Raw genomic sequence first — 23,789 nt, 5'->3', positions numbered from 1 at the left:
CACATGTCCCCTCTTTTTCTATTCCTTTCTACTTATTCTTAGGCCCAATGGCTTTCAATTACTGGGCATTATTACGTTGTATTCCACTTGGAAATCTGGTAGTCACAATTCCCAGGCTTTGTCTGTGTTTGTTTTGTTAATTGCCCTCTATGAAGGGGTAAGAGAGTGTCAATTTCACTGAAAAAATTTTGAACAGGTTCCAAGGCTGCTCTCAGTTGAACAGATATTTTTCTTCTTTTCCTTCCCTTGCCCCAAACAGATGGAATGTTTCTTTTCTAAATGAGTAAATGGCAGAGACTCTCAAGAGGGGAATCAATATTTAGTATCTCGCTTGCTCGCTTTTCCTTTTTAAACACAGTTGATGAGCAGCTTTTCAGAGATGCAGGAGGCTGGAGGATGACTTGAGAGAGCTCTGATGAGCCATGCCAGCCACTATCAGGTTCAGAGATGGAGTCTTCTTGGCAAGTTTGCTGCTCTAGGCCAGGTCCTTCCAGTGGCTTGAAGGAACAAAAACCATGCTATGAAATCCATTCTGATTTCCCCCACCCCATTTAGGGTCTAGCTGGTCCTCTGTCAGCCACGCAGCAAAGCTCTGAACTGCTCATCAGGATCTTGTTCCATTGTCTCAACAAGAGGTGATAAGTGGTGCCTAGAGAGGGGCCAGATAAATGAGCCCAGTTCGGTTCCCCTAACACTTACCACTTCTTCAAGCCTCTCCCTCCTCTGCCAGCTGCACAAACGTGGCCTGGTTAGTCCTCACAACACCTCTGTGAGCTCACTGTTGTGACCTCTTCACAGGTGGGAAAACGGAGACACGCAGGTTACGTGACTCGGCCCGAGGTCAGACGGCGAGTCCTTGTGCAGGGAATATGGCCCTCTTTTCTCTGGCCACAGTCGCACTAATGCTCAGGAGCTGCTGTGGCATCTCTAGGCCACCTGAGGGTTACCCTGCTGGGGGAATTCCCTGTTTTCAGGGTAGGCTCCAACCAGAGCTGTGCAAAGCAGCCATGAGAACTGGAGCATCTGGTCCGTCTGCCTCTCCCAAAGGATGAGGAAGCAGAACAGACACTGATCTTTGCAAAAGAGGGTTGAGGCAACAATAATTATAGACGTGAAAGGTGCTTCTGGCCATGCACTTCAAATTCACTCGGGGTGGTGCCACGGACCAAGCTGGAAGTGGCCCCTGGAAAGCTTTGTGGGTTGGGAGGAGGCCTCCCCGTCTCCCTCTCATGGTTGTGTTGCCAAGAAGGTAATGGGGTCATCTCGCCAATACACAGCAGATACGTCTACACAGCCCCAAACCCCCGTGGCAGTGAGTCTCAGAGCCCGCGTCAAAGGACTCAGGCTTGTGGGGCTCATGCTACAGGGCTGAAAATAGCAGTGGGTGGGAATGTCTACACTGATCATTTTGGCCCCTTAGCGTGAGCCCCGTGAGCCCCAGTCAATTGACCCAGGCTCTGAGACTTGCTGCTGCAGGGTTTCTTTGCAGTGTTGACATATCCAGAGTGTCTTTAAAGGACAACAAGTCTCCAATCCCTACTAGCAATGATGGGAGTGTTCCGCTGGCTGCCAAGCTACTGTGTGTGTGCCAGCAGGGACCCTTACTTTGCTGCTGCTTTGGCCACGCCCGGGCAGGCCAAACCATTGGGCCATATTCTTATATTTTCAATCAGAAATGAGGGACTTCATGTAACATGAATGGCTAGGCCTGTGATTGCCTTCGCCTTTTTATACGGAAAGGTGCAAACCGTTCAGAGACCGCTAGAAGGAGCAAGCAAAGTAGTTATTAAGTTGGAGGCAACCCCCACGGACTTCTGCTGGCCTCAGCTGGGGCAGGAGATTGCATTCTGAGCAGTCTGTGTGCTTCTCACCTGTGTGCAGCTTCGTCAACTGGAGATGCAGTTGGAGCAGGAATTTGAGGAGAAGCAGATGGTGCTCCATGAGAAGCAGGATCTGGAAGGGCTCATTGGGACCCTCTGTGAGCAGGTAGGAAACTGGAATCCATCAGTCACCTTATTTTACCAGCTCCTGGGAGATGGCTTATGAAACTGCCAGCCAGACGAACGTGTGTGTCTCCAATCCTTGGCATTACCATCTTGCACTCGGGATGCCCCCACCCAAAACACGATTGCCTTTTTTTATTAATATGGGACAAGTTACAAAAAACAAATGGAGCCGGAGCCAGAACACAATGAGCCCCCTGCTATCAAAGATGCTGCCAAGGGGCAAATCCTAGCTCTTCTTCCACCAAATATTGTCCCGGCTATTAGAGCAGTATCGTTTGCCAGAGCATTTCTAATGCGGTGGTCCCAATATAGTCTCAGAACAAAGGTGGGGCTGGTCCCACAAGGGGATCTTGGAGGTGCAGCTTTATCGTTTTTCCCAGGATAAGTGTCTGGATAACTAAGCATTGGAAAGGAATGCTTTCCTTGTACTATTTTTGTGGGAGAAGCAAACAAACCAAAATGCTGGAACAACTCCTTCTGCCCAGAGAAGCCGTTTATCAGATTATTTACTGTAGATGTCTGTCCCTACCACATTCATTCGAACAAATCTTTTGTCACCATTTAATGTGTGCAGGGCAGTGATTGGGGAGCGTGCTGGGAAAAGCATACACAGCTCTTTCATGTTAAATTATACCATAAGGAACTTGAACGTAGCTTCATTAGACGACATTTCGATTAGGTGACATACAAACCTAGCCACGTTTGGAAACTCTCTCATGCACCATGTCCTGTAGCGGGAGTTCTCATTAAAGGCCAGGGCCATGCTGGCCCTTACCTGGGTGTGCAGGGTAACAGCCAGACAGAAGAGCAGCTTCCCTGGACACTTAGACATGCTGTCTCATCGCTTCTGTATGGAAAGACAGCGAGACTCAGGGCTGTAGCCCAGTGAGCTGAGTCTTTTATGCGAATGTTTTCAAACTGCCTGTGGACAGCTCAGCATTATATTGCAATTAAAATAGCTTTAAAACAAGGGCACACCGAGGAGAGTGGGAGCTACTTATTTGGAGTTACGGTCATTAGCTAACCTAACTCCTGCTCACTGGAATGAGCTGGCTGGGGTTCATGAGGTCTGGCACGTATGTGTGTTCATTACATTTTGGAGAGAAGATGAAGAATTTTGGAGTCTAACAACACTGTGCAATGGTGGCGAGATTTCAGGATAGATGTAAAATTGTGTAATGGGGCCTATCCAGAACTTCCCATAGGCTTTCAGTTAATAAAATACTTGTTAACTGGCAGAATATACACTGCTGTATCAATGCAGGGTATCGTTATTACTACCACCAGTCAATTCAGCGTATTCCTTCTGTCTGATAGTTTACAAAAATTAACACAGGTGAATGAATATAGCATATGAGCTGCAGAGAGAATTCAGTGCATGGGAGGTAGGTAGTGTCAGATTGTCCTTACCAAAGGATGCGGCCCTGCTGGTACCTCACACAAGGCATGGCCAGGACTGTATAATCTCTCTCTCCATGCCCTGCACCAAATGACCACGTTCACTGTTGTGATTCTTCATTTCCTTTTGTGATTAGCGGAAAGGAAGAGCAAACGTGGGCATGAAAAACACTGTATTAGTCAGCTTTTCTGGCCCTGATTTCAAGTGAAAAGGTACCTGTCGGTGATGACAGAGGGGGCAGGCAGAGACTGGCGTTCTCTGTGCACTGAAAATGGCAAAGTCAATAAACCCAATTTGTATTTATGACACAGAATTAATCTGCTGTGGCAGACAAGCACTGAGATAGGACAAACAGTACAGTACAGCATCCAGGAGACAGCCTGCCTCTGTGGGAGGGGTGGGGAGAGAGAATGGGAGAAGAGCACATCTGCTCTGCTGTAGAGTTATTAGCGCTACACTTTGATTTGCAGTGGACAGCATGCTGCAGACCTTCTTATCAAACAGCTGAAAGCCAATTAAGGAAGCGGAGACACCACCAGTGTTTTCAGGTTACGGAAAAATGCCAAGCAGCTTTAAAACAGGTTCCAAGGTCAAGTCTGTGTAATGAATTTTAACCAGGGAACAGATGATAGGAGAATAGATCTGAGAGCAGAGGAGATACATAAAGGAATATTTAGAAGCACAGAGTACAAGTGCCGTCATATTCCAATTAGTATCAAATCAAACACTGAAACCATGTCCTTGTTTGCTCATTTTTTTCTAATTCTCTTATCTTGTGTCCATGGATACTCACAAATTCATTTGGATGTAGAATATTTTAAACTCACTTCCTCTTTCCCTTCTTTAAAGGGCTTCACGGTAATACACTGGCACAAAATTAACTGGTGAGGAGCCCCCATAATAACACAAACCTCTGCCTATAGACCAAGGGACACAACTCAAACTGAAGAACTGTCATTTGCAAAGAGTCCTTTCGCTATAGAAACAGATGCTCTGCATTAGCGCTGTGGGAATAATTCACACTAAATATTTATTTGGTGGGGTTTTTCCCTGTGTTTTTTTTTTCTGATGTGGAATTTCTCAGATAAAATTGTATGTTTTCTTGAATATTTTTTTTCATTCTTCAATAACTTGTGATAACTTTTACATTTTAGCTGTTCAGTATTTGAAATTTGAGATGTTGCTTAACCATGATTGGGTCATAAAGCACAGTGGGTAGTTTCTGTTCCCTGATTGGATGAGTGTAACCCTAGTAACCAGGTTTTAGGTGTGAATGCCTGTAGAAATCGGAGATTCAATCTCCGTGAGTCTCCATGTTAGTATTTCTCAGTTGCACCAGTATTAACAGAAGGCCAGTGTGCAAGGGGCAGAGATCCAGGCAAGGCCAATCCATTTCAACATTCAGACGAGGATTTGCAGGACTTTCCCCCCCACTATTGTTGGACTTCACCCCTGATGCCAGCACAAAGCCTTGCAGAGAGGCCGCATGGGTGGTTTGCAGCCTGGGTTGTGGGGGGGGAAATTCACCTCCCAGCTGGTTCACGTTCCACGGGTGTAAAGCCCAAATGGTCAAATCTGCAGTAATGACAGTGACCATGAGAAATACATTTTACAATCCTCCATGATTCCAGACTGATATTGTGCTGCGTTGCTGTCTTGGTCTTCCTCGAGCCATGCTGTTTTTTCTGTATTAGTATCCTTGGTAACAATGTTCTCTAGCACTGAGAGTGAGAGAATATTGCTGTAGGACTCTTCCTACTGCAGAGGAGTGATAGCTCATTCCTGGTGCAGGGTTTACTCAGAAGTTTGACTGTGTAGGAAGCAGGACATTGGACAGCAGCACCTGGTGTTTCAGATCTGCAAGCTCTAAGTGAGGGCTAGGGTTATAGCCATCTTTCGACGGGCGAGCAGTTCAGCATGCAAAGCCTGGCATGTTCCGATGGAAGATACCCATAAAGCTTTCACCGGCATCTGTCACTGCTGAGTGGGGTCAACAGTAAAGATGAAATCGTTTAAGGGCGGCGAGATGGTGAATAAAATCTGGACTCGCTGTGGATCTCAGTAATCACGGTGCACATGGGTTACATATAGGAAGTACCACAGAATAAAGAAACTTTAAAGCACCTGGGTCCTAGACTTTGTCGTTAGTTATTCATTTGATCTGTTGGGTCACTACAGACAGTCTCTTTGCTGCTCCTTTGAAATCTATTGCTTGCACTGGAGACTGAGGCAGACTGCATCTCTGTACGAACAAGATGCTAACAGAAACTAGATCTGGTTGGCAATTTTCTAACGCAACGGTTTTCTTTTGGGAAATGTAATTGCATCGAACTCAAAATGTTTTGGGAGGGCGAGTTGATTTTGACAGTTTTGTTGAAGTGAAACATTTCCACAGTCCCAGTTTGAATTGTTCCTGGGGTTTGGTTCCCTGGGAGATTTGGAAATGTCTCCTTTTCATCTGATTCAAAATAACCCCCCTGAAATGTTGGAATCGCCTGCAGACTCGGGGACTGGCTCTAATGAAAACCTTTCTGCCCCCAGATTGGTCATCGGGACTTCGACGTAGAAAAGCGGCTTCGGCGGGACCTGAAGAGGACACACGCTCTGCTTGCAGATGTGCAGCTCCTGCTGGTGACAGCGGGAGAGCCCAGTCCGTCTGTCAGCAAAGAGGAGCTCGAGAAAGTTCGCAGTCAGGTCAGAGACCGTAACGCTCTGGTTATTGATAGAGTCTTGATAGACACGGTTGGTTTTCTTTTCTTTTCATTTGGCACCTCTCACTTTGTTATGCTGGGATGCTGGAAACGCTCTAGCACCTACACGCACAGAAATCAGACACTTCGTACGGGCCTATCCCAAGTACATTATAACCTCACGACACCCAACTGACCAAGCCGTCATGGCCCCTGTTCTGTAAACGTGCACAGACATGCGTACCAATTGGCCAGTGCCCTGCCGTAATGATTTTGGTATGCATTAACCAGGGCTAGGAAAGAACAAGCTTCAGCTCCAGTAGGACTAGACTTTTGTGGAGTCATTAATGGAGTTCTATCCCAGCTGTTTTCCCACAGAAATTCATTCTGATATTTTGCTGCTCTCCTTAGTATCTAAAATCTTGTGACCTGTGTATTCTTGGCCTCCCTGCTTTCAAACTGAGAAAGCAGAAGTAAGAAAGGGAGCTGGAAATGTGCTCCAGAAAGTAATGTTTTGTTATTAGGAGTTTAGTCAGGAAAGCACAGCCAGGATTGCAGCCGCTGTTTCCCCAGGTTCTCTTTGCTGCCAGGAGCGCTAGAGGAAAGATGGGAAGTGTGTTTGCATGTAGGACACAGAGTGAGCTCCAGCCAAATCCTTGTGTTTTAAAGTGCTGTAGCTTTTACTGTCTGGGAGATCTCCCTGCTGAGACTAAAGTACCCTCTGGCATTGGGTCTCTAAGTGAGCAACGTAAAAGATAGGGCACCTCTTTGTGTGACAGGTTTTTCATAAGCTCCCCTCAAAGCCCTCAGTAAAACAAGCCTCTCATAGCCTCAGAAAATCTCTGGGCTTGAAACTCCTTTTCCATCTCTCTCTCTCTCTCTCTCATCTGAAATAATACAAGCTGACCCATGCTGCTTGGACTCACTCTGCGGGCACTTACAATTCAAATCAATAGGCATGAGTGTGACTTTAAATAATGGGGCACCTCTGATTTTAGGGTTCCTACTCATGGTTCTCATGAGAGGCCCAATCCAAAACCCATAGAAGTCAGTGGGATGACTGTCAAAGGGCTCCGGCTCACGCCCAGAACCTGGATTTGGTTCTGTGGGATTTGCAAGGTACAGAAGGAATCTAGTCAGTTCCACAGTCATTCACTCTGTCGCTAGACACTTACTAGTTACTAGTCACATCTACTATGGAAAAAATTGTGAAGAAATAGAAAACTCATTGAAGTCAGCCCAAGAACAGCTTCCAGCAAACTTCATTCACCGTGCACAAGATGGAGGCTAATGGCTGTTTTAGGCTGTCAATCATCTGTCTAATGAACAGCGCTATCCTGACACAGCAAAGCCTTTCTAGCATTTCCTGGGGACATGATTTATTTACCTGAACCAAAGTGAAACTGCAAGATTATATGAGGCAAGACATTTTTACAGAATGTTCCTTGTTAATTGTGCGGCAAGATAACAGCAGCCTCTGCACACATGCCTGAGCACAAAGACAGTTTATCTCAGACCCCTGTAAAAGGCTTTTCTCCCCTCTCTAGTGCAGACTGAAATCTTGTCTTGGGAACAATGGGTATCTAAGTAAGGCAACTACAGTTAAATAAAATGTTCTGGTCTCTCTTGTTACAGCCCATGTTAATTACCTTCTCCTCAATGTGTTTTCTACCTTTCTTGCAAATGAAATCCCTTTTCATATCTGTTGTCATGGAAATGGTTATAAGTATTGTGTGTTGTATTATAATCTGTGCAAGGATCAGAGTTTAATTTGCTTCTGTTTTAAGCACAGACATCTCGTATTCCATAACTAGCCTAGAGCAGAACAGATCTTAAATATACACACACACCTTTCTTTATTCATTTTTGACTGCTCCAAAGAATTGAAAATGGTGGTGCGGGAGAAGATAATGAAAGGATGGGTAAGAGTCTTTCTAACAAACCTCACCCAAGGTCTGTGAGCAGAGGCTGAACACTGGACCTCCAGCACTGAAAGCATTAGCTTCGACTACAGGAATTCAAGGAGTAGCTCTCTTACCTGGCAGCAGTAGTAGGTTCTTATCCTCTATGGAGATTAGTCACTGGAAGGGAATATGACACACACAGCCTGTGTGTTGCAGCTCTGCAATGATATAGGGGTTGCTGCCTTTGAGAAATTAATCTCATTGTTCTAGAAATGGAAAAGACCTGTTAGGTCATCTAGTCCAGCTGCTGCCGCCAGTTTCCTACAGCGCATTGGATAATGTTTGCATCAGTATCTTTTGAAAGGTTCCAAGTGATGGGGTTTTCACCACTTCTCCTGGGACACTATTTCCCCAGGCTCACAAATCTCCTCGAGAGGAAGTTCTTCTGGAGGTGCTGCTCCCACTTCCCCAGGCTCGTTCCTAGCCACTCCCCTGGTTATGTGAAGCTCAGAGCCCTTTGGGGTGTGTGGCTGATGAAGAGAGAGAGAGACAGAGGGGAGGCTCCTTGCCCCAGAAAAAAATGAAAAGCCTGGTGGAGCAGCCCACTACCCCATGGAGCACTCTGCTTATGTGGGTGTGACTTTGGGCATCTGTCTCTCTTGGTGTAGCTGCACCCAAGCCCCCAGGAGCAGGTGCAGAGCAAGCGCCCTGGATATTCTGCTCTTTCAGAGGTGGCCGCTTGCCATGCCAAGAGGCTGGAGCAGTTAGTGCAAGGTGTTGGGAGACATCTTGAGAAAATGGCAGATCCGAGTGAACGGGTTGGTGTGAACAGCCTTAGGACCCTTGCTAGACTGCTTGACTATCCCAGTAAGAAGATAAGGGCTTCCTGGCCATTTGCTGTCATTGGAGACCATGGAAATGCCATTGGAAATGCGTTGGCTTCCACTCAAAGCCCAGCAAAGCCGGTCTAACAAGTTGTGCCGTTTGCGCGTGGAACCTCACACTAACTATCACCTGTGCTGTGCTTGCTACTGCTGCGTCGGGATCTATTCAAGAACACAACGCGGAAAGGAGAGGCAAGAGAGTGATGATGATTTAATGACACCAAGCTTCAGAAGCCATTTAGTAATTAATCCATGTTGTACATTTCCACTGGAAACAGACTAATCTGGAGACATAAGCAATTCCAACAACGTACATATATAATTGAGATAATAGTTCTGCATAAATAACATCTGTGAGCTGCAGCTGTTTCCACCTGGCACGGGGGAGGGAATGGAAGGGGATCTCGGTTTAAAGCAATTCTCTGTTTGCTGAAGAGAAACATCTCTAATAAAGCAACTCATTAATTTCTGGTCAGCGGCAGGGAGCAGAGTGAGCATCAGCTGACTGATTTCTAGTGGTACTCAGTACCCCCAATATATCCTGCTCCATGGGTGACGGTACTAGCTGTGACTCACTTACAGTGGGGTTTGGGAAGACACAGGTGGAGTTTGAAATGACGCCCACAGGGGCTTGAGACAGTGAAAAGCCCACACTCGTTGATGCTGAATCCGAAAAGCAAACGGAAGCCAAGCCCATATCATTCAGCACCTCTTTTTCTTTTTGACCTGGAAGGTCCTTGTTTTAGCTGGCAAAGGGGATTAAAAACAGTGGAGAGAAATGCTGTGTGAGTTATCGCACTTACGGCCTGTCTCCTGGTTAAAGATCAAATATCCCCCAAGCTTCTTCAGCCACCGCCGGGAGACAGGCCCGGGACTCCCCCCACTCTCCTGTGTGCAGTGTCTTTTCTAGTCTTCCTAATAGCAATTGCTCTTTACGATTGGTGCCTTTTGTCTTGGAAACAACACACTATGGAGCATACTGCTCAGCTCTGTCTTCCTGGATCCCTCACCAGGGTCCATCTGTGTGGATTGAACACGAGACCTCCCGCTTTGTGAGCCTAACCTCTACCCTTGCGGTGAAGGCGTGAGTCCATTACCTGCTACAGATAGTAGCCTTTCGGAGCGGGCGGACACATAACACATACTAGCCAATGGGTTCCACACACGTTCATCCCAGTCCTGATTCTCCAGAACACCCTTAGTTAGAGTATCAACCTAGGGACACCCATCGTTACCATTCCTCAGTGATTGGCCTCTGCTACACTTGCTGTACAGCCCACACACTATCCATCAGCATCACGTGTTATTGTACAGCCCCCAGAAGGGTGCTAGCTGCCTTGCAGTGAGGGGCAGGAGGCCCAATCCCTGCCTCGTACAAGCCAACGTGGCCGATAGTTTGTGGCTGGTTGGTGAATCTAACTACAGTGTTAACTACCAGTGTTAGGAAAACCTGCTCTCCTTTGTGCAGCCTGCCCTGCCCTTGGCATTTTCAGGGTGGGTGACCTGAGGCACCTCGGGTCACAGTAGTAACAAACCAGTAAAAAAAAAAAAAATTGCTATCCAGTGCACAGAGATTCTCTTTCTTTCCCGTGTCTGTATGGACCAATGATGCGGGAGGTGGGGCGGGGTGGGGGGTTAATGCTTGGCTGATGCTGATCATTAAAATATGGGTGGTCACGCTTTTTAATGTTTCATGAAATTTGCCCTGAAAAACACAGCTTTTCCCTATTTAAAAAACAAGCCGTAATGGTATGCTTCTCCTAATGCTACATCAGAGCCTCCCTTAGTGGGGAGTGTCATCCTGCCCTCTTTTTGCTGGTCCCCCTCCCTGTCCCACCTCGCAGGGGCGAATGGTGGCATGCTATCAAGTTAGCGCAGCCCTGAACTGCAGCTAATAGTCTTCAGTGCCTGTGGGCTTTCTTCCCGGTATGCACACATGCGGCTGCTCTCACTCAGACATACATTAATTCTCTCACATCATTTATTGATCCCAAGATGCATCTGTTTCTTTCGGATTGGTGGGGAGGGGGCTGGCTGCTAGTTCCAGAAATATTCAACCAGCTGCTCATTTCCACGTAAAACAGAATAAAAGATGAAAAGTAACGTAGGAGCTCCAGGAATGTGGCAGTTGGAGAAGGTGCTGAGGCATAAACAAACAGAACTGGAGGAGACTTGTGGCTCTTTAAGCATGTGCTGTCATGTTCTAGCCCTGCATGTGCCAAGGAACCCTAGGAAAATGCACAAATGCCTGACCCTATGCTGTGACAGTCCTACACTCTTAATCAGGGATCGTCAATGCCAGTAATTTCAAATACATCTTACTTAGCAGGCAGCACTGAGTACGCAGCCATACTCCGAAGTGAGAGATACCAATTGTATTGAGGACAGAGCAGTTAATACCGAATAAGGCACTTTCCCCACAAAATTGGCTGGGTCTGTCCTGCACAGACTGTTACCAAAGTAAACCTCCTTTGAGTATTGTCCTTCTCGTGCTGTGTCATAAATGAATCCAGTCTTTGTTTTCCATACCTCCCAGTCCTTTCTGAAGGCAGGCTGTCTTGGTGGTTTAATCTGTCCTGCTTTAAGCACTCAGGATTCCTGTTGATTGCAGAGGGGGCAGTGTGGTTTCCTTGCTTGGTCGTACAAAGTGCTTGGGCTTACACAGCACAGCCTGGCACTGCTGTTCATTAGGACGGGTGTTGATTTCACGCCAAAAGAAGTACTTCAGAGTGGCAGCTGGAAGGAGTTTGTAAGGAGTTGACACCTGTGGGTTAGCTCTCCTGGTACGTGATATTGTTCACTTAGGAGGAAACCACATGAAAGCATAGTGCTCTTGAATCAATGGCTGCAGGTCAGATATAGGTGCTCTGCTCAGGAAAACTCACTGTTCAATATTCTCAAGGGATCCCTTTCTTTTAACTAATAAGTTCTTTCCCCCAGACATTCACAAGCTATTTTTCTACGAAAAAAGAACAGGAGTACTTGTGGCACCTTAGTCTCTAAGGTGCCACAAGTACTCCTGTTCTTTTTGCGGATACAGACTAACACGGCTGCTACTCTGAAACCTATTTTTCTACGGTTTTTCCTTGTTGTAACACCGTATTTAAAAATGAATCCCTAGTAGTCTCTTATATCCCCTTCAGTGCTGAAGACTGATGATGCTCATTCACTTGCTTCCCCCACCCCCACCTCTAGTGTTCTTAATTGGGCAATTTTTCACCATTTTGACAAAGACCTATATATATCTAGCATTTTAAAGAATGAATCACAGTAACCTGAGTAACTGACCCTTACACAGAATCCTTTCACATGCGGAGGGAATCAATAACCAGGCAACAATGGAGATTGCTGACTGCGAGAGGGACTGAAATGTGCCACTTGACTCTTTATTTGTGCATAATTGTTGTACCATCCCTTCAGATAAATCGATTCAACATTACCCTGGCTGGAGGGGTTCTCATGTAGTAGATAAATATATCATATATAGCTGGTTAAACCCAGGATTCCTTCTAAATCCTTTAATTTAAGTAATGACATTTAAAACCACCACTAAGTAAGAAAAGATGCAGTGACATTAAGGGCATGTAAGAAAACTGTATTTCTGAATGAACGGATTTTTAGTACAAAGAACATGCCTGCTAAACAATACAGTAGCGACTGGTTGGGATTTATGGATTTATTGAGGGCGTAGGAAATGCAGATTTTTATGTAAACTCTTCAACAAACCCCGGGGACTCACTCTGCGATTCAGAAGTAGTGTCTGCACCCAGGATCAACTACAGACCGTTGCTCATATTCTGATGGCCACTGGCAACTGACAGATAATTACGTGAAGTACCTTTGAACTGTGAAAATACCTTTGGCTCCGTGGGAATACAAAGCACTGAGAAAGGAAGAGAAGAGTCCTGTGTAAGAATTCTACGGGGCATCCTCAGGCACAAACCAGGCACCTTTTAGCTTGACAGGATTATGTGACAGTGTGCTGGACTGACAATGAAGACATCATGCTAACCTCCCACTGTGCCCAGGGAGAACCTTCAGCGGTCTCCAAATGGAACTGAGAGGGCCGAAGAGTAAACTAGTCGTGTACGTGAGCTACTTCAAACTTGCAAAGGACTTACCTTTGCTGAAGCAGCTGGAAGATGGTTTTCTGATCGAAGCGTGAAACTGGATATGGAAGGACTCCGTGGTGTCCACTTGGGGAGGAATGTTTGTGATGGATGGAATTTTCTAAGTTCCATTCGGTGTTATGAAAGGAGGTTGGTCAGTAGAAGTTATGCAGAGGCTGGGGAGAAGTGTGTCTACCACAGTCTAGGGGTCCTTGCTATTCTGGACCAGAGAGGAAGAGCCAGACATAGCCATCTGCTCTAATACTGTCCTTAATGCAGTGGTTCTGTCTTTTTTGTGCTGCTGAACTAGTTTTTACCGTGTACCAGTCAGTAGCTCCCACCTCTCCCCCTACTGGCAGTAGAACGTGGGCTGTGCCAAACACCCTTCGCCCACTGCCAAGAGAACTTCACCCTCCAATGGGGGTCGGCACTTGCAATACAGAATGGGGGGCCAGTAATGATGCATCCTGGCCTCGTTAAGACGAGGAAGGGAATCCCAGCGTAGCAGAAATCAAGGAAAATCCAGAAGTTCAAGTACTTGGGAGCCATTCTCATGCATGTACAGAGACCTTTCCGGCTGTGTCCTGCCGAATGCTTTTCTGCACTATTGATGGAGATACAGCCCTCCTGCCATAGCTGTTCTCTTAGCATAGCTTTGCGTCATGGCCCCGCTTCATTGTTTGCCTTTATTTTAGGGGCTGGTGCCTGCCCTGGAGACTGATGTTCTTGAGAGAGAGACTTGATACTGTGAATATTGACTCCTCAACGTGCTGACAACACTGCGAGGCAAGGCCTGTATTAAAACAGCCTCATGATTACCCCTTTCCTCAGATTGCTAATGTCATGCTTGACAAGGCTTTCAAAATCTAATAAATTCTACCACCAGCTCCACAAATCATTGGTAGAACAAAAACTTGGAACATAAATGCAATATTTTAGCAAAACCTGCGTGGTCTTGGAGTGTTGTTTGGTATCTTAATAAGTCTGAAGCATCCATTTTACACAGGTATTTAACAGATGGCTTAGCATAGCAAACTAATGTTATTCATCAGTTCATACATAATGCATTTCTGACGGGAATTTCAATTTACTTTCCCCGAGTGGGAAAATTCCATTACAGAGAGAACAAGGGAGCTGGGTATTTAATGGGAGACAGTGGAGACAGTCGAGTTCAGAGAGAATGAAATCTGTGTTCATAACCTGAATTAAGGATGGGGAGGAAGCCTTCTGGAGAATTTCTAACCTATTTAATTTGCCTGGGGTTGGACACTTCCAGCAAATCAGAACCCATGAGGGCTGAAATGCCATTAGAAACCCCACTGCCTCCTTTAGGCGGGGTAGTAGGGCATGAGCAAGTGAGCCTGAAATACGGGACAAGAAGAGGTTGTAGAGGAAGAGCAATGAAGGAAAGCCAGGCCTCTGTGAAGGAGCAAGTTAGTAACAGCGAGCAGAAGACCAGGAAATACACCTCAGCAGCCCAGTTGCCAGCAAAGAGTAACCCTGACATTGTACGGGCCAGCAAACACAGGAAATCATGCTGCCCAAGGCAATGTCTTGATGTATTTTTAATACTATAAGAAAAATCAAGGACAGTCACTATGTCTTCATGGAGTTTGAGGAGTTTCCCATGGAAATGGGGGTGACTTCACGAAAAGCACTGATGTGCATCGGTAAGCACTGAGACTGTGCTTGAACATTGCAAGCTGTCACAGGGTTGAGCCATCTTCTGCCTGTGAGATCTTCCAGGGCACACCCGGCACTGCAGGAGGAACAGTCTGTCAGGAGCGCAGCGCGCAATAAGACACACATACAGCATGATTTTAGAGAGAGAGGAAGAATACCTCCTAAATCTACCATGCAATGTTTCTTGGCCCTCCCTAGGAACTTAAGGACTCCACGCTGTCGCATCATCTCCTGTTCCCATCAGCTTGCTTTACTGCACACTAAGAGGCAGGGGAATAAAGCATGAAGTGGGAATGGTGTGTTTTGCACAGTACAGGCTAAGAGCTGTCATGGCGAGTTCCAGACGCACAGCACAGGGGCAGGGAATGTAATACACATGCAGCCCTAGTACAGGGACTTGGTCTGCAGCCAATGAGCGACCCCCACGTCCCGATGCTGGGTCACCCTTGGCACAATTTCAGATGTTTCTATTTTCTACAGCAATTAGTGCTATACCCGAGGCATCCCGGTACTTCCATCCCTGAGCTGAAACTCATTAGAATATGGAATCTCCTATTATGCCATGAATATGTTCTAATGACGTTAAAGGAATGCCAGGAGGAACAGGCTGGGTATGTACGCATTCAGTTGTGCAAAGGAGAGCCAAGCAGCTGCGAAAACGAATTCCTTTCAGAGAACAACATCTCTATAGCACAAACACAAGTACACACAACCTGTCTTACTTTCATCCAGCATTCTGATCTTTAATTTTTTTTTTTGGTAGTACAAATAGGAATTGAAATCTGAAATGAATGATGTTTAACTCCTTCCAGGGTCCTTCACTTAGGTAATTTCAGTCATGTATTGCCCAAGCTGTATGTAAAATGTAGACACTATCTTGAGTTGTGGGGGAAAGAAATTCACAGAGCCTCACTGTGAGACTACCTCAGCAATAACCACTAGACATTTCATCAAATTGGGCTGACTTTAGACCCGGGAATATCGGTTTAATAAGAGTTTCACAGGACTTGAACCGGTAAATGCCTTGGCCGCTCATTTCCTGTTGTATTTCTAGCTGGTGTACATGCCTAGAGGGAATCCCAAGGAAGTTTTTTTATTTTACTGGAGTGATAAAGTTGTTATGGCTGCGACTGTGAAGGATTTGGTCAGCGTCCCAGCACGGCGGGCTGTGTTACTTCATAAAAGTGTCAGCCCAGCCCTTTCCATAGGGAACGGAGACTTGCTGAGCTCTACTTACTGCACTTCGCACAGAAGGAAAGAATCAGCTGGAGATGACTGATTTTATATAATTTGGTGACCGTGAAGCACCAGAAATTGAGATTTTGAAGGCAGGAAAATGCCGGGCCAAATCCTTTGATGAAATTCCAGGGCTGAGTGTACCCCATCAAGACTGCAACAGCAATGCCACTACCAAAATCTGGCGAACCATCTGGTCCCCTACTTGAAATGCCTCCTCAAAACCCACCTCTGCAGTGATGCCCACTAGAAATGCACCAACCAATCATGGCTCCGGGGGCAGACAAGGAAAGCTGAGAGTTGTTATTGGTTTTGCAGTAGGACTTGGTGCCCAGTCAAGGATCAGAGCTGCAAAGACACTCACTGCCCCAGTGAGCTATGAATCTAGGTGAGTGACAAGATGCAAGGCATAGATAAAACAGCAAATGGGATGTGTGGAGGGGAAGAAGATAGCTTTGTGCCACAAGCACACCTCTCTGCTCAGTTGCATTTTTTTAATAAAAACTATAATTCAAAAATGCAAATGTGTATGGAAATTTTACCCCTCTTCCCCACCCTCCGTCTCTCACTTGCCTTCTTACATTGCAGTCTCCTTGGGGTATGGACCTTGTCTTCCTAGGTCTTAGTATAAAGAGTCCTGGATCCTGATTGAGGTCTCTAGGCACCATTGCAATGTGTATCACAAAATTAACAATAATGTGGTGCCCCAAAAGGGAAAAGAGATGAAGGCTTTTTGATTTCTACGAGGAGAACGGTCACTGGGTTTTGGGTGTGTAGCAGCACCATTAGAGAGATTAACACAACATCCTGGATACCTTTGGATTTGCTATGGCTTTAAGTGGTAGAAGACCAACCTTGTGTTTGCAAGGAGTTTTTTTTTTCAGGTTGACGGAGTTAGAAATAGGAGGAGAGGGATGCAATTAAGTGAATGAAAATGTAGAGTGAATATCAGGACAGTTAGTCCCCTCTGAGTGTGGAAATTTTGGTGGAATCTCAGCGCCTGGGACGCTGAAAACAAGACTGAACATGGCATTGAAGCGTTCAGAATGATGGGCGGAAAGAACAGTCCTCCAGCAGGGGGATGAACTGAATAAACTGATAGGTGAGTTTCATCATTAATTTCCTTTGCATCTCACAGGCAGTTTAAATCCAGGCCTGCAGAGTTTATGAATTACTGTGACACCCGGCTGCTGCGACCCGTCAAGCCATTTGCATCCCTCAGATTCATTCTGAAAGCTCAGGAGTCTATTCAATCAACACTTCTCTGGCATAGGCAGATCTTAATGGTTTGTCGTGGTATTTCTAGGGGCCCAGTAGACATAATCAAGAAAAATACCAGAGTGTGTGGGTACTCTTCTGAATGCATTTCACACGCTGTGCAAATATCACGTGGACTTGCTCCCCTGGGAAGACACGAAGCTGCTATGAAAATCATACTGTAGGATTGGTGCCCTGAGTGCTCCCATACAGTGGAGTAGCACTTACTGACAGTGAACTGCCGTTTCATCTCACTGTGTTGCAGCATGTTAGAAATCACGCTGGTGCTAGTTACATAAAAAGAATCAGAGACTTTAAGGGGAGGGAACAACAACTGACATTCAATTTCCTCTGAAGATTAGGCCCCAAGGAAGCAAATTACCTATTTCTGCCTTCAATCACTTTTCCAAGTATGTCTCAATCACCCAGGATTATTGAGCAAAATGAACTGAGAAAAGCTGTAGTCCCAATACTTTATAATTCTTTTTGTGTTAAAAGAAGAAAAAAAATTAAAACGTTTTTGCGTTTTGAAAAAAATCAGGATGTTTGTCTTTCTTTAGCTATTATAAAAACAATGTCTCCTGGCACATGAGTTCTCATGCATTAAACATGGCGGTGTTACATCAGTACTAGAAAGAGGAAATGCCAAAGGAAGACTGTCTGTAGCAGGAAAAACAAGGGGGAAGTTCAATCGGTGGTGTTCTTACCTCTGAAGCAGTGCTGAAGCCAGGCCTCTGCATGACACTAGGGGAACACTGATACAGGAGCTACCATCTTTTGGAGGCAATCCAGACTGCTGCTGCCATAAGAAATCCCATGGTATTTTTTACAATAATATTTGTGTTAACCCGTCTCAATAGGGCCATGACTAAGCGTCTAATACATTCAGCCCTTCTACAGTTTCATCTGTGGTGTGGATTGGGACGTTATTTTTCTTCCCTTCCTTTCCTACGCTGTTGGGTGGTGGTATCATTCATTGTTCCTAGCTGCTGTGGTTCTGCCCACAATACCACATTTGTAGATGTGTTTTCATAAAACAAGTGCTAGGTTCTGACTGGATCCATGGAAGGAGAGTGGGATCAAACATGGATACACAGTAGCTTCCTCTTCGCTGCAGAAGACAAGTATGGTCATGCCAAACTCCACTTCTTGACAGCTGAACTAAAACAATGAGCACATGTATATGTGGACAGAGAGGATCGGCTTTTCAAAAGCTCTCAGCATTGAATTAACTCTGCTGACATTGAAGTCAGTAGTAAAACTCCTACTGACTTCAAAGGAAGCGGAGCTAAGTCAATGACAACCTCCTTTGAAATCCAAGCCAGAGTGTGCTACTGACTGAACATGGCATTAGTTTTCTAAAAACATTTCCAGAAGTATCAGCCAATGTCAGTGTCAAATGGTAGGATGAGCCAAGACACAGAAAGCAGCAATGGGCAGGAAGGTGCATGCGGCAGGAGACAATCTCTTTAGAATCATAGAATATCAGGATTGGAAGGGACCTCAGGAGGTCATCTAGTCCAACCCCCTGCTCAAAGCAGGGCCAATCCCCAACTAAATCATCCCAGACAGGACTTTGTCAAGCCTGACCTTAAAAACCTCTAAGGAAGGAGATTCCACCACCTCCCTAGGGAACCCATTCCAGTGCTTCACCACCCTCCTAGTGAAAAAGTTTTTCCTAATATCCAGCCTAAACCTCCCCCACTGCAACTTGAGACCATTACTCCTTGTTCTGTCATCTGGTACCATTGAGAACAGTCTAGATCCATCCTCTTTGGAACCCCCTTTCAGGTAATTGAAAGCAGCTGTCAAATCCCCCCTCATTCTTCTCTTCTGCAGACTAAATAACCCCAGTTCCCTCAGCCTCTCCTCATAAGTCATGTGCTCCAGTCCCCTAATCATTTTTGTTGCCCTCCGCTGGAGTCTTTCCAATTTTTCCACATCCTTCTTGTAGTGTGGGGCCCAAAACTGGACACAGTACTCCAGATGAGGCCTCACCAATGTCGAATAGAGGGGAATGATCACGGCCCTCGATCTGCTGGCAATGCCCCTACTTATACAGCCCAAAATGCTGTTAGCCTTCTTGGCAACAAGGGCACACTGTTGACTCATATCCAGCTTCTCATCCACTGTAACCCCTAGGTCCTTTTCTGCAGGACTGCTGCCTAGCCATTCGGTCCCTAGTCTGTAACAGTGAATGGGATTCTTCCATCCTAAGTGCAGGACTCTGCACTTGTCCTGTTGAACCTCATCAGGTTTCTTTTGGCCCAATCCTCTACTTTGTCTAGGTCCCTCTGTATCTCATCCCTACCCTCCAGTGTATCTACCACGCCTCCCAGTTTAGTGTCATCCGCGAACTTGCTGAGGGTGCAGTCCACGCCATCCTCCAGATCATTAATGACGATGTTGAACAAACTAAGCAAAGAAACAAAAGGAAAAAAGAGAGAGAAAGAAAACCCAAACACAAAAGGTGACAGGGAAGCTGGACTTTACCCTTACTGTACTGGGAGCTGGTCATATACCCTGCACTGAACTGCAGTTGTCTTTTGAAAGATTTTGGAATGACATTATGTCTTCCAGATGTCTGTAGCACATTTAAGATCATTGTGGTTGTAATAGTTGGGCAATAAAAATCAAGAGCAAATTAGCATTTGTAAATGTGATATGTCATGTGTATTTGCAAATGCAATTTACACTACATGAAAAGACCATTTGCATACTCCAAATCATGAATTGCTCTAATCACAAATTACATGTAATTCACATAATTTTGCAAATTAATGATCCCAGCTCTACCTTACTACACAACTGCAGAGACAGACAGTAGAATTTCAATATGAGGCGCTTGCTTCACTACTCAGCAAGATGGAGATTTATTTTGAGGATTTCTATTTATGAAGGGAATTGAATGACACCTGAAGCAAGCGGGTACCGCTGAGAGAGAGTAGCATCGCACATGTTATTCTGGAGTCTTATTTCATGGCACTATAACCAAGAGAGAGGAGGTTTTTAGGGTAAAATAGAAACCGACTGCCTCAAGAGCCACATAAATTTTAAAAGACCAAGTTACAATGTATTCAATGGGTGAAAACGCTCTGGGAGTAAAATGTAAATCAACGTTGCTGTGCAGCAAAGGGGAAAGACCGATCAGTGAAATGACTTCTGGCTGTCAGTGCCATCTGATGTAATTATGGTCTTCTTCGATTCTGCACAGTGGGAAGAGAGCAAAGCCCAATGTGCAGAGGCCCAGAAGTCCCAGAAGGCTCTGGCTCTGGAGTTGGAGAACCTGCACATGGAGCTGGAGACGATCAGCAGGAACAAGAACCTGGTACGTGCCCTGAATAACAGACATTATTGAAACTGCTTATTACCCACCCAGCACCCCAGGGCACTATGGTGCTTTGTGAATAGTTTTACATGTTTTATGGACTTTATTATTTAGAGTCTGAGACTCTCAGGGCTGGGACTTGCCAATGTTGTTTGCTTGTAAATTACTATAAATTGTCCAACCTTTCAGGGGGAACCCAGCCCAGGGGCCTTTACTGTCTCCAGGGACATGTAAAAGTGGCGCAAATTATCCAGAACACACAACATACCCTACGCTGTCTGCAGAGATGTGGTGAACGCCAATAAAGCCTTGTTTGCCTCTCCCTGCCAACATTAGAAGCGCACGGACTTTCAAAATTTGAGTGGAAATGGAAAAGGCCTTTAGTGAAGTGCCACCACTGAACACAGCACATCTGCATGCGAGGCAGAGAATTACAGCACTAAAAACCCACCACTACCACCGGCAGTACTTGGAACTTGTCAGCACCTTACTGAAATCTCTGAGTGAGCAGCACCCTGTTTGTCCTCCGCAGGTTGATGAGCACCTATATCAGCTGCAACACGAGAAAGCTGATCTCCTGAAACGCATTGATGAGGACCAGGAGGATCTGAATGAACTTATGACAAAGCACAAGGCTCTGATTGCACAGGTAAAGAGTGTGATGAGGAGGAAATACACACAGGAACATGGGGTGAAAAAGGGATTGCTAGAAAGATATCCAGAGGGCATCATGGTTTCACACCACAGGGGAGGGTTAGAAAGATAACATGTAACCTGCTGGAATCGCCTAGACCTATTGCTAATACTTTTCAAACAATTAATTCTACTAATTCTAATGAGCAGTTTGAACATGCATACCCGGACACACGCACACGGAGAGTCATTCCAATATGGTTTGCACCAGCTAGTTTATTACTCTCCTGAAATCATTGTTTTTAATAGAAGTGGCAGCTAGGGATCCTTTATCAAGTGTTAAACCTTGGCTGTCTATGCAAGTCATCAAAGTAACACCTCACATCCATCCAAAAAGTTGCTACTTAGAAGAACAAACTGGCTCAGAGTTTGTTGGTCATGAATTTATTACTTTCTTCCCCAAGAAAAATGTCAACCAAAATGAAAAAAATTCAGGTTTCCATTGAAAACCTCAACACTGATGTTTTTTCTGCAGTTTTCAGTAGCCAAACTGCAAAGTTGTTTAAAACTGAAAACGTTTAAAACTGAAAAGGTGGTTTTCCATTTTCACTGGAAATTGTATGATTTTCACTGAAAAATTTTCTTGGAAAAATTTCCATTTAAAAAAAATTGCAGAAAAAAAGTTTCAAAGAAAAATGTTGACAAGCTGAGTTTGGAGGGCCTTTGTGAGGTCCTCAGCCTTTGACCAGGGAGAGATTGGAAGAGGACATTGATGTGTTGAGGGTACTGGCTATGTGCCGGGAGTGTGTATGGATTTTATTTGAATAGCTTAAACATATTGTGACAGCACCAGAGATCTGACCTGTCTCAGCGTAGAAAAGATCAGAGTCTTCAAAGGTACAGTAGGGGTCCCATTTGGCCAGAGGTCCAGTATTTTCCAGAGATTTCCTGGACCGTGAAAGGTCCATAGTAGCTTTGTGAGAGGAACAAGACTAAGGACTTACAGAATCAGCATTTGGGGATGACCCTGGTGATGTCATGGCTGATCAGCTCTGCAAAGAGTTGTCCCCAGAAGCTGAGAAATCGGGTGAGGTCAGTAGATTTATGCTTGCTTAATTTGGGACAGGAGCAGCTGCCCATTCAGATGTACTAAAAATTGCCTTTCCCTTGCCAGTCTTCAAAACAGAACTTCCTTGTACATTTCCAGTTCTGCTCCAGGTTCTTTGTTTTGTCGCTATTGCTGGGGTTTCTGTTTTCACAGTCTGCAGTGGACATTACTCAGATTCGAGAGCTACAGACGCAGCTGGAGGAAGTGAAGAAAGAGAAACAAAGTCTTCAAGAGAAAGTAAGTCCTCCCCCTTCCCCTTAACACTTGAAATATCTGGCAATAAGGTAGATCTGCCCAGTCACTAACTCAGACCTGGAGCAGACAGGCAATGAAGGGCTTCAAGAATCACTCTGTCCTTTGGCATCTCATTGCCAATCACAGGACTTAGGGCTTGTCTTCACTACCCGCCCGGATCCGCGGGTAGAAATCGATCTCTCGGGGATCGATTTATCGCGTCTCGTCGGGACCGCGATAATCGATCCCCGAATCGACGCGCGTACTCCACCAGCCCAGGTAGGAGTAAGCGCCGTCGACGGGGGAGCCGCGGCGGTCGATTTGCCGCCGTCCTCACAGCGGGGTAAGTCGGATCGGATACGTTGAATTCAGCTACACTATTCCCGTAGCTGAATTTGCGTATCTGAAATCGATCCCCCCCCGTAGTGTAGACGTAGCCTCAGTGAGTATCAGAGGGTAGCAATGTTAATCTGTATCCACAAAAACTTAGTGAGATACTCAGATCCCCTGGAATACTCCCATACGGAGGCATGTATAAGAATCCACTGAAGTTCTGAGTGTCAGTACTGAAATATAGGCTCTTTGGTGAGCTCATGTCCTTGGGGTGAATTCAAGTGAAATGTTTACCCGCTTATTGTCAGGAAATATCTCCTCTGTACAATACCACGGTCCCACTCCTCTAAGAGCAATAAAACAAGCACACACGTAAAAGCCTCCTTTTAGCTGCTGTAAACACTGCTTAGTATCGACTTTCCTCAGGGCAAAGCTGGGAAACTGGGTCAAACTGCCTGCTCAGGAAGTCTATGGAAACCTGCAGGTGAACTTTCCTTGGGACTGGGGAAAACTCACACTTCAAAGGTTCTTTGAGAGCTGGAGAATTTACTGCTCATTCTCTTCGCTGTTGCAATTTCTTGAATTGTGATGTTCTCGCTGCAAGACCACAAGCCAGCCTCGTGCTGGGCACCACACCAGGGACAGAGGGAATATACCTCCTTCCACAACCTGAGTTGGGGACTGTTCTTCCTTGTTCATGGCACCATGGCTCCAGGCCTGTACAGTGTGTCTTTAATATTAAGCACTCGAGAAGTGCCATTGACCGAGTGTTTTGCTCTCCCAGGCACCAGGAGTTGGACTCACTCACCGTAAGACAGAGTGGAGGGTTTGACAGACAGTTTGGAGAAAATAAGAAATATTTCCCGTCTGGGCCAAAAATACATTTTGAACCAAACTTTTACTGAGGTTTGAAAAGGGCTGGTTAGTTTTCCCCCTCATTGTTTCTGAGCCTTGGTCTAATCTTCTTTCCAAGGCTGCCTCTGGA

At 45.6% G+C, this 23,789-nt stretch overlaps 1 protein-coding gene across 4 annotated transcripts in view; it reads left to right on the top strand.

The window, feature by feature from the left end:
- Nucleotides 1–23,789, top strand: part of MYO18B (myosin XVIIIB) — a 196,199-nt gene that overhangs the window by 113,525 nt on the left and 58,885 nt on the right. For all 4 annotated transcript variants that reach the window (XM_029912648.1, XM_024196396.3, XM_029912647.1 and 1 more), the window contains exons 33-37: nt 1,882–1,986; nt 5,947–6,099; nt 20,383–20,496; nt 21,029–21,145; nt 22,391–22,474. In XM_029912648.1, the coding sequence (XP_029768508.1) occupies nt 1,882–1,986; nt 5,947–6,099; nt 20,383–20,496; nt 21,029–21,145; nt 22,391–22,474 (573 nt within the window). The remainder of the gene's footprint in view (nt 1–1,881; nt 1,987–5,946; nt 6,100–20,382; nt 20,497–21,028; nt 21,146–22,390; nt 22,475–23,789) is intronic.

Source organism: Terrapene carolina, unplaced genomic scaffold (genome assembly GCF_002925995.2).
Source record: "Terrapene carolina triunguis isolate 2854851 unplaced genomic scaffold, T_m_triunguis-2.0 Scaffold234, whole genome shotgun sequence".
Classification (NCBI taxonomy): domain Eukaryota; kingdom Metazoa; phylum Chordata; order Testudines; family Emydidae; genus Terrapene; species Terrapene triunguis.
This window is presented reverse-complemented; position numbering and strand designations above follow the sequence as displayed.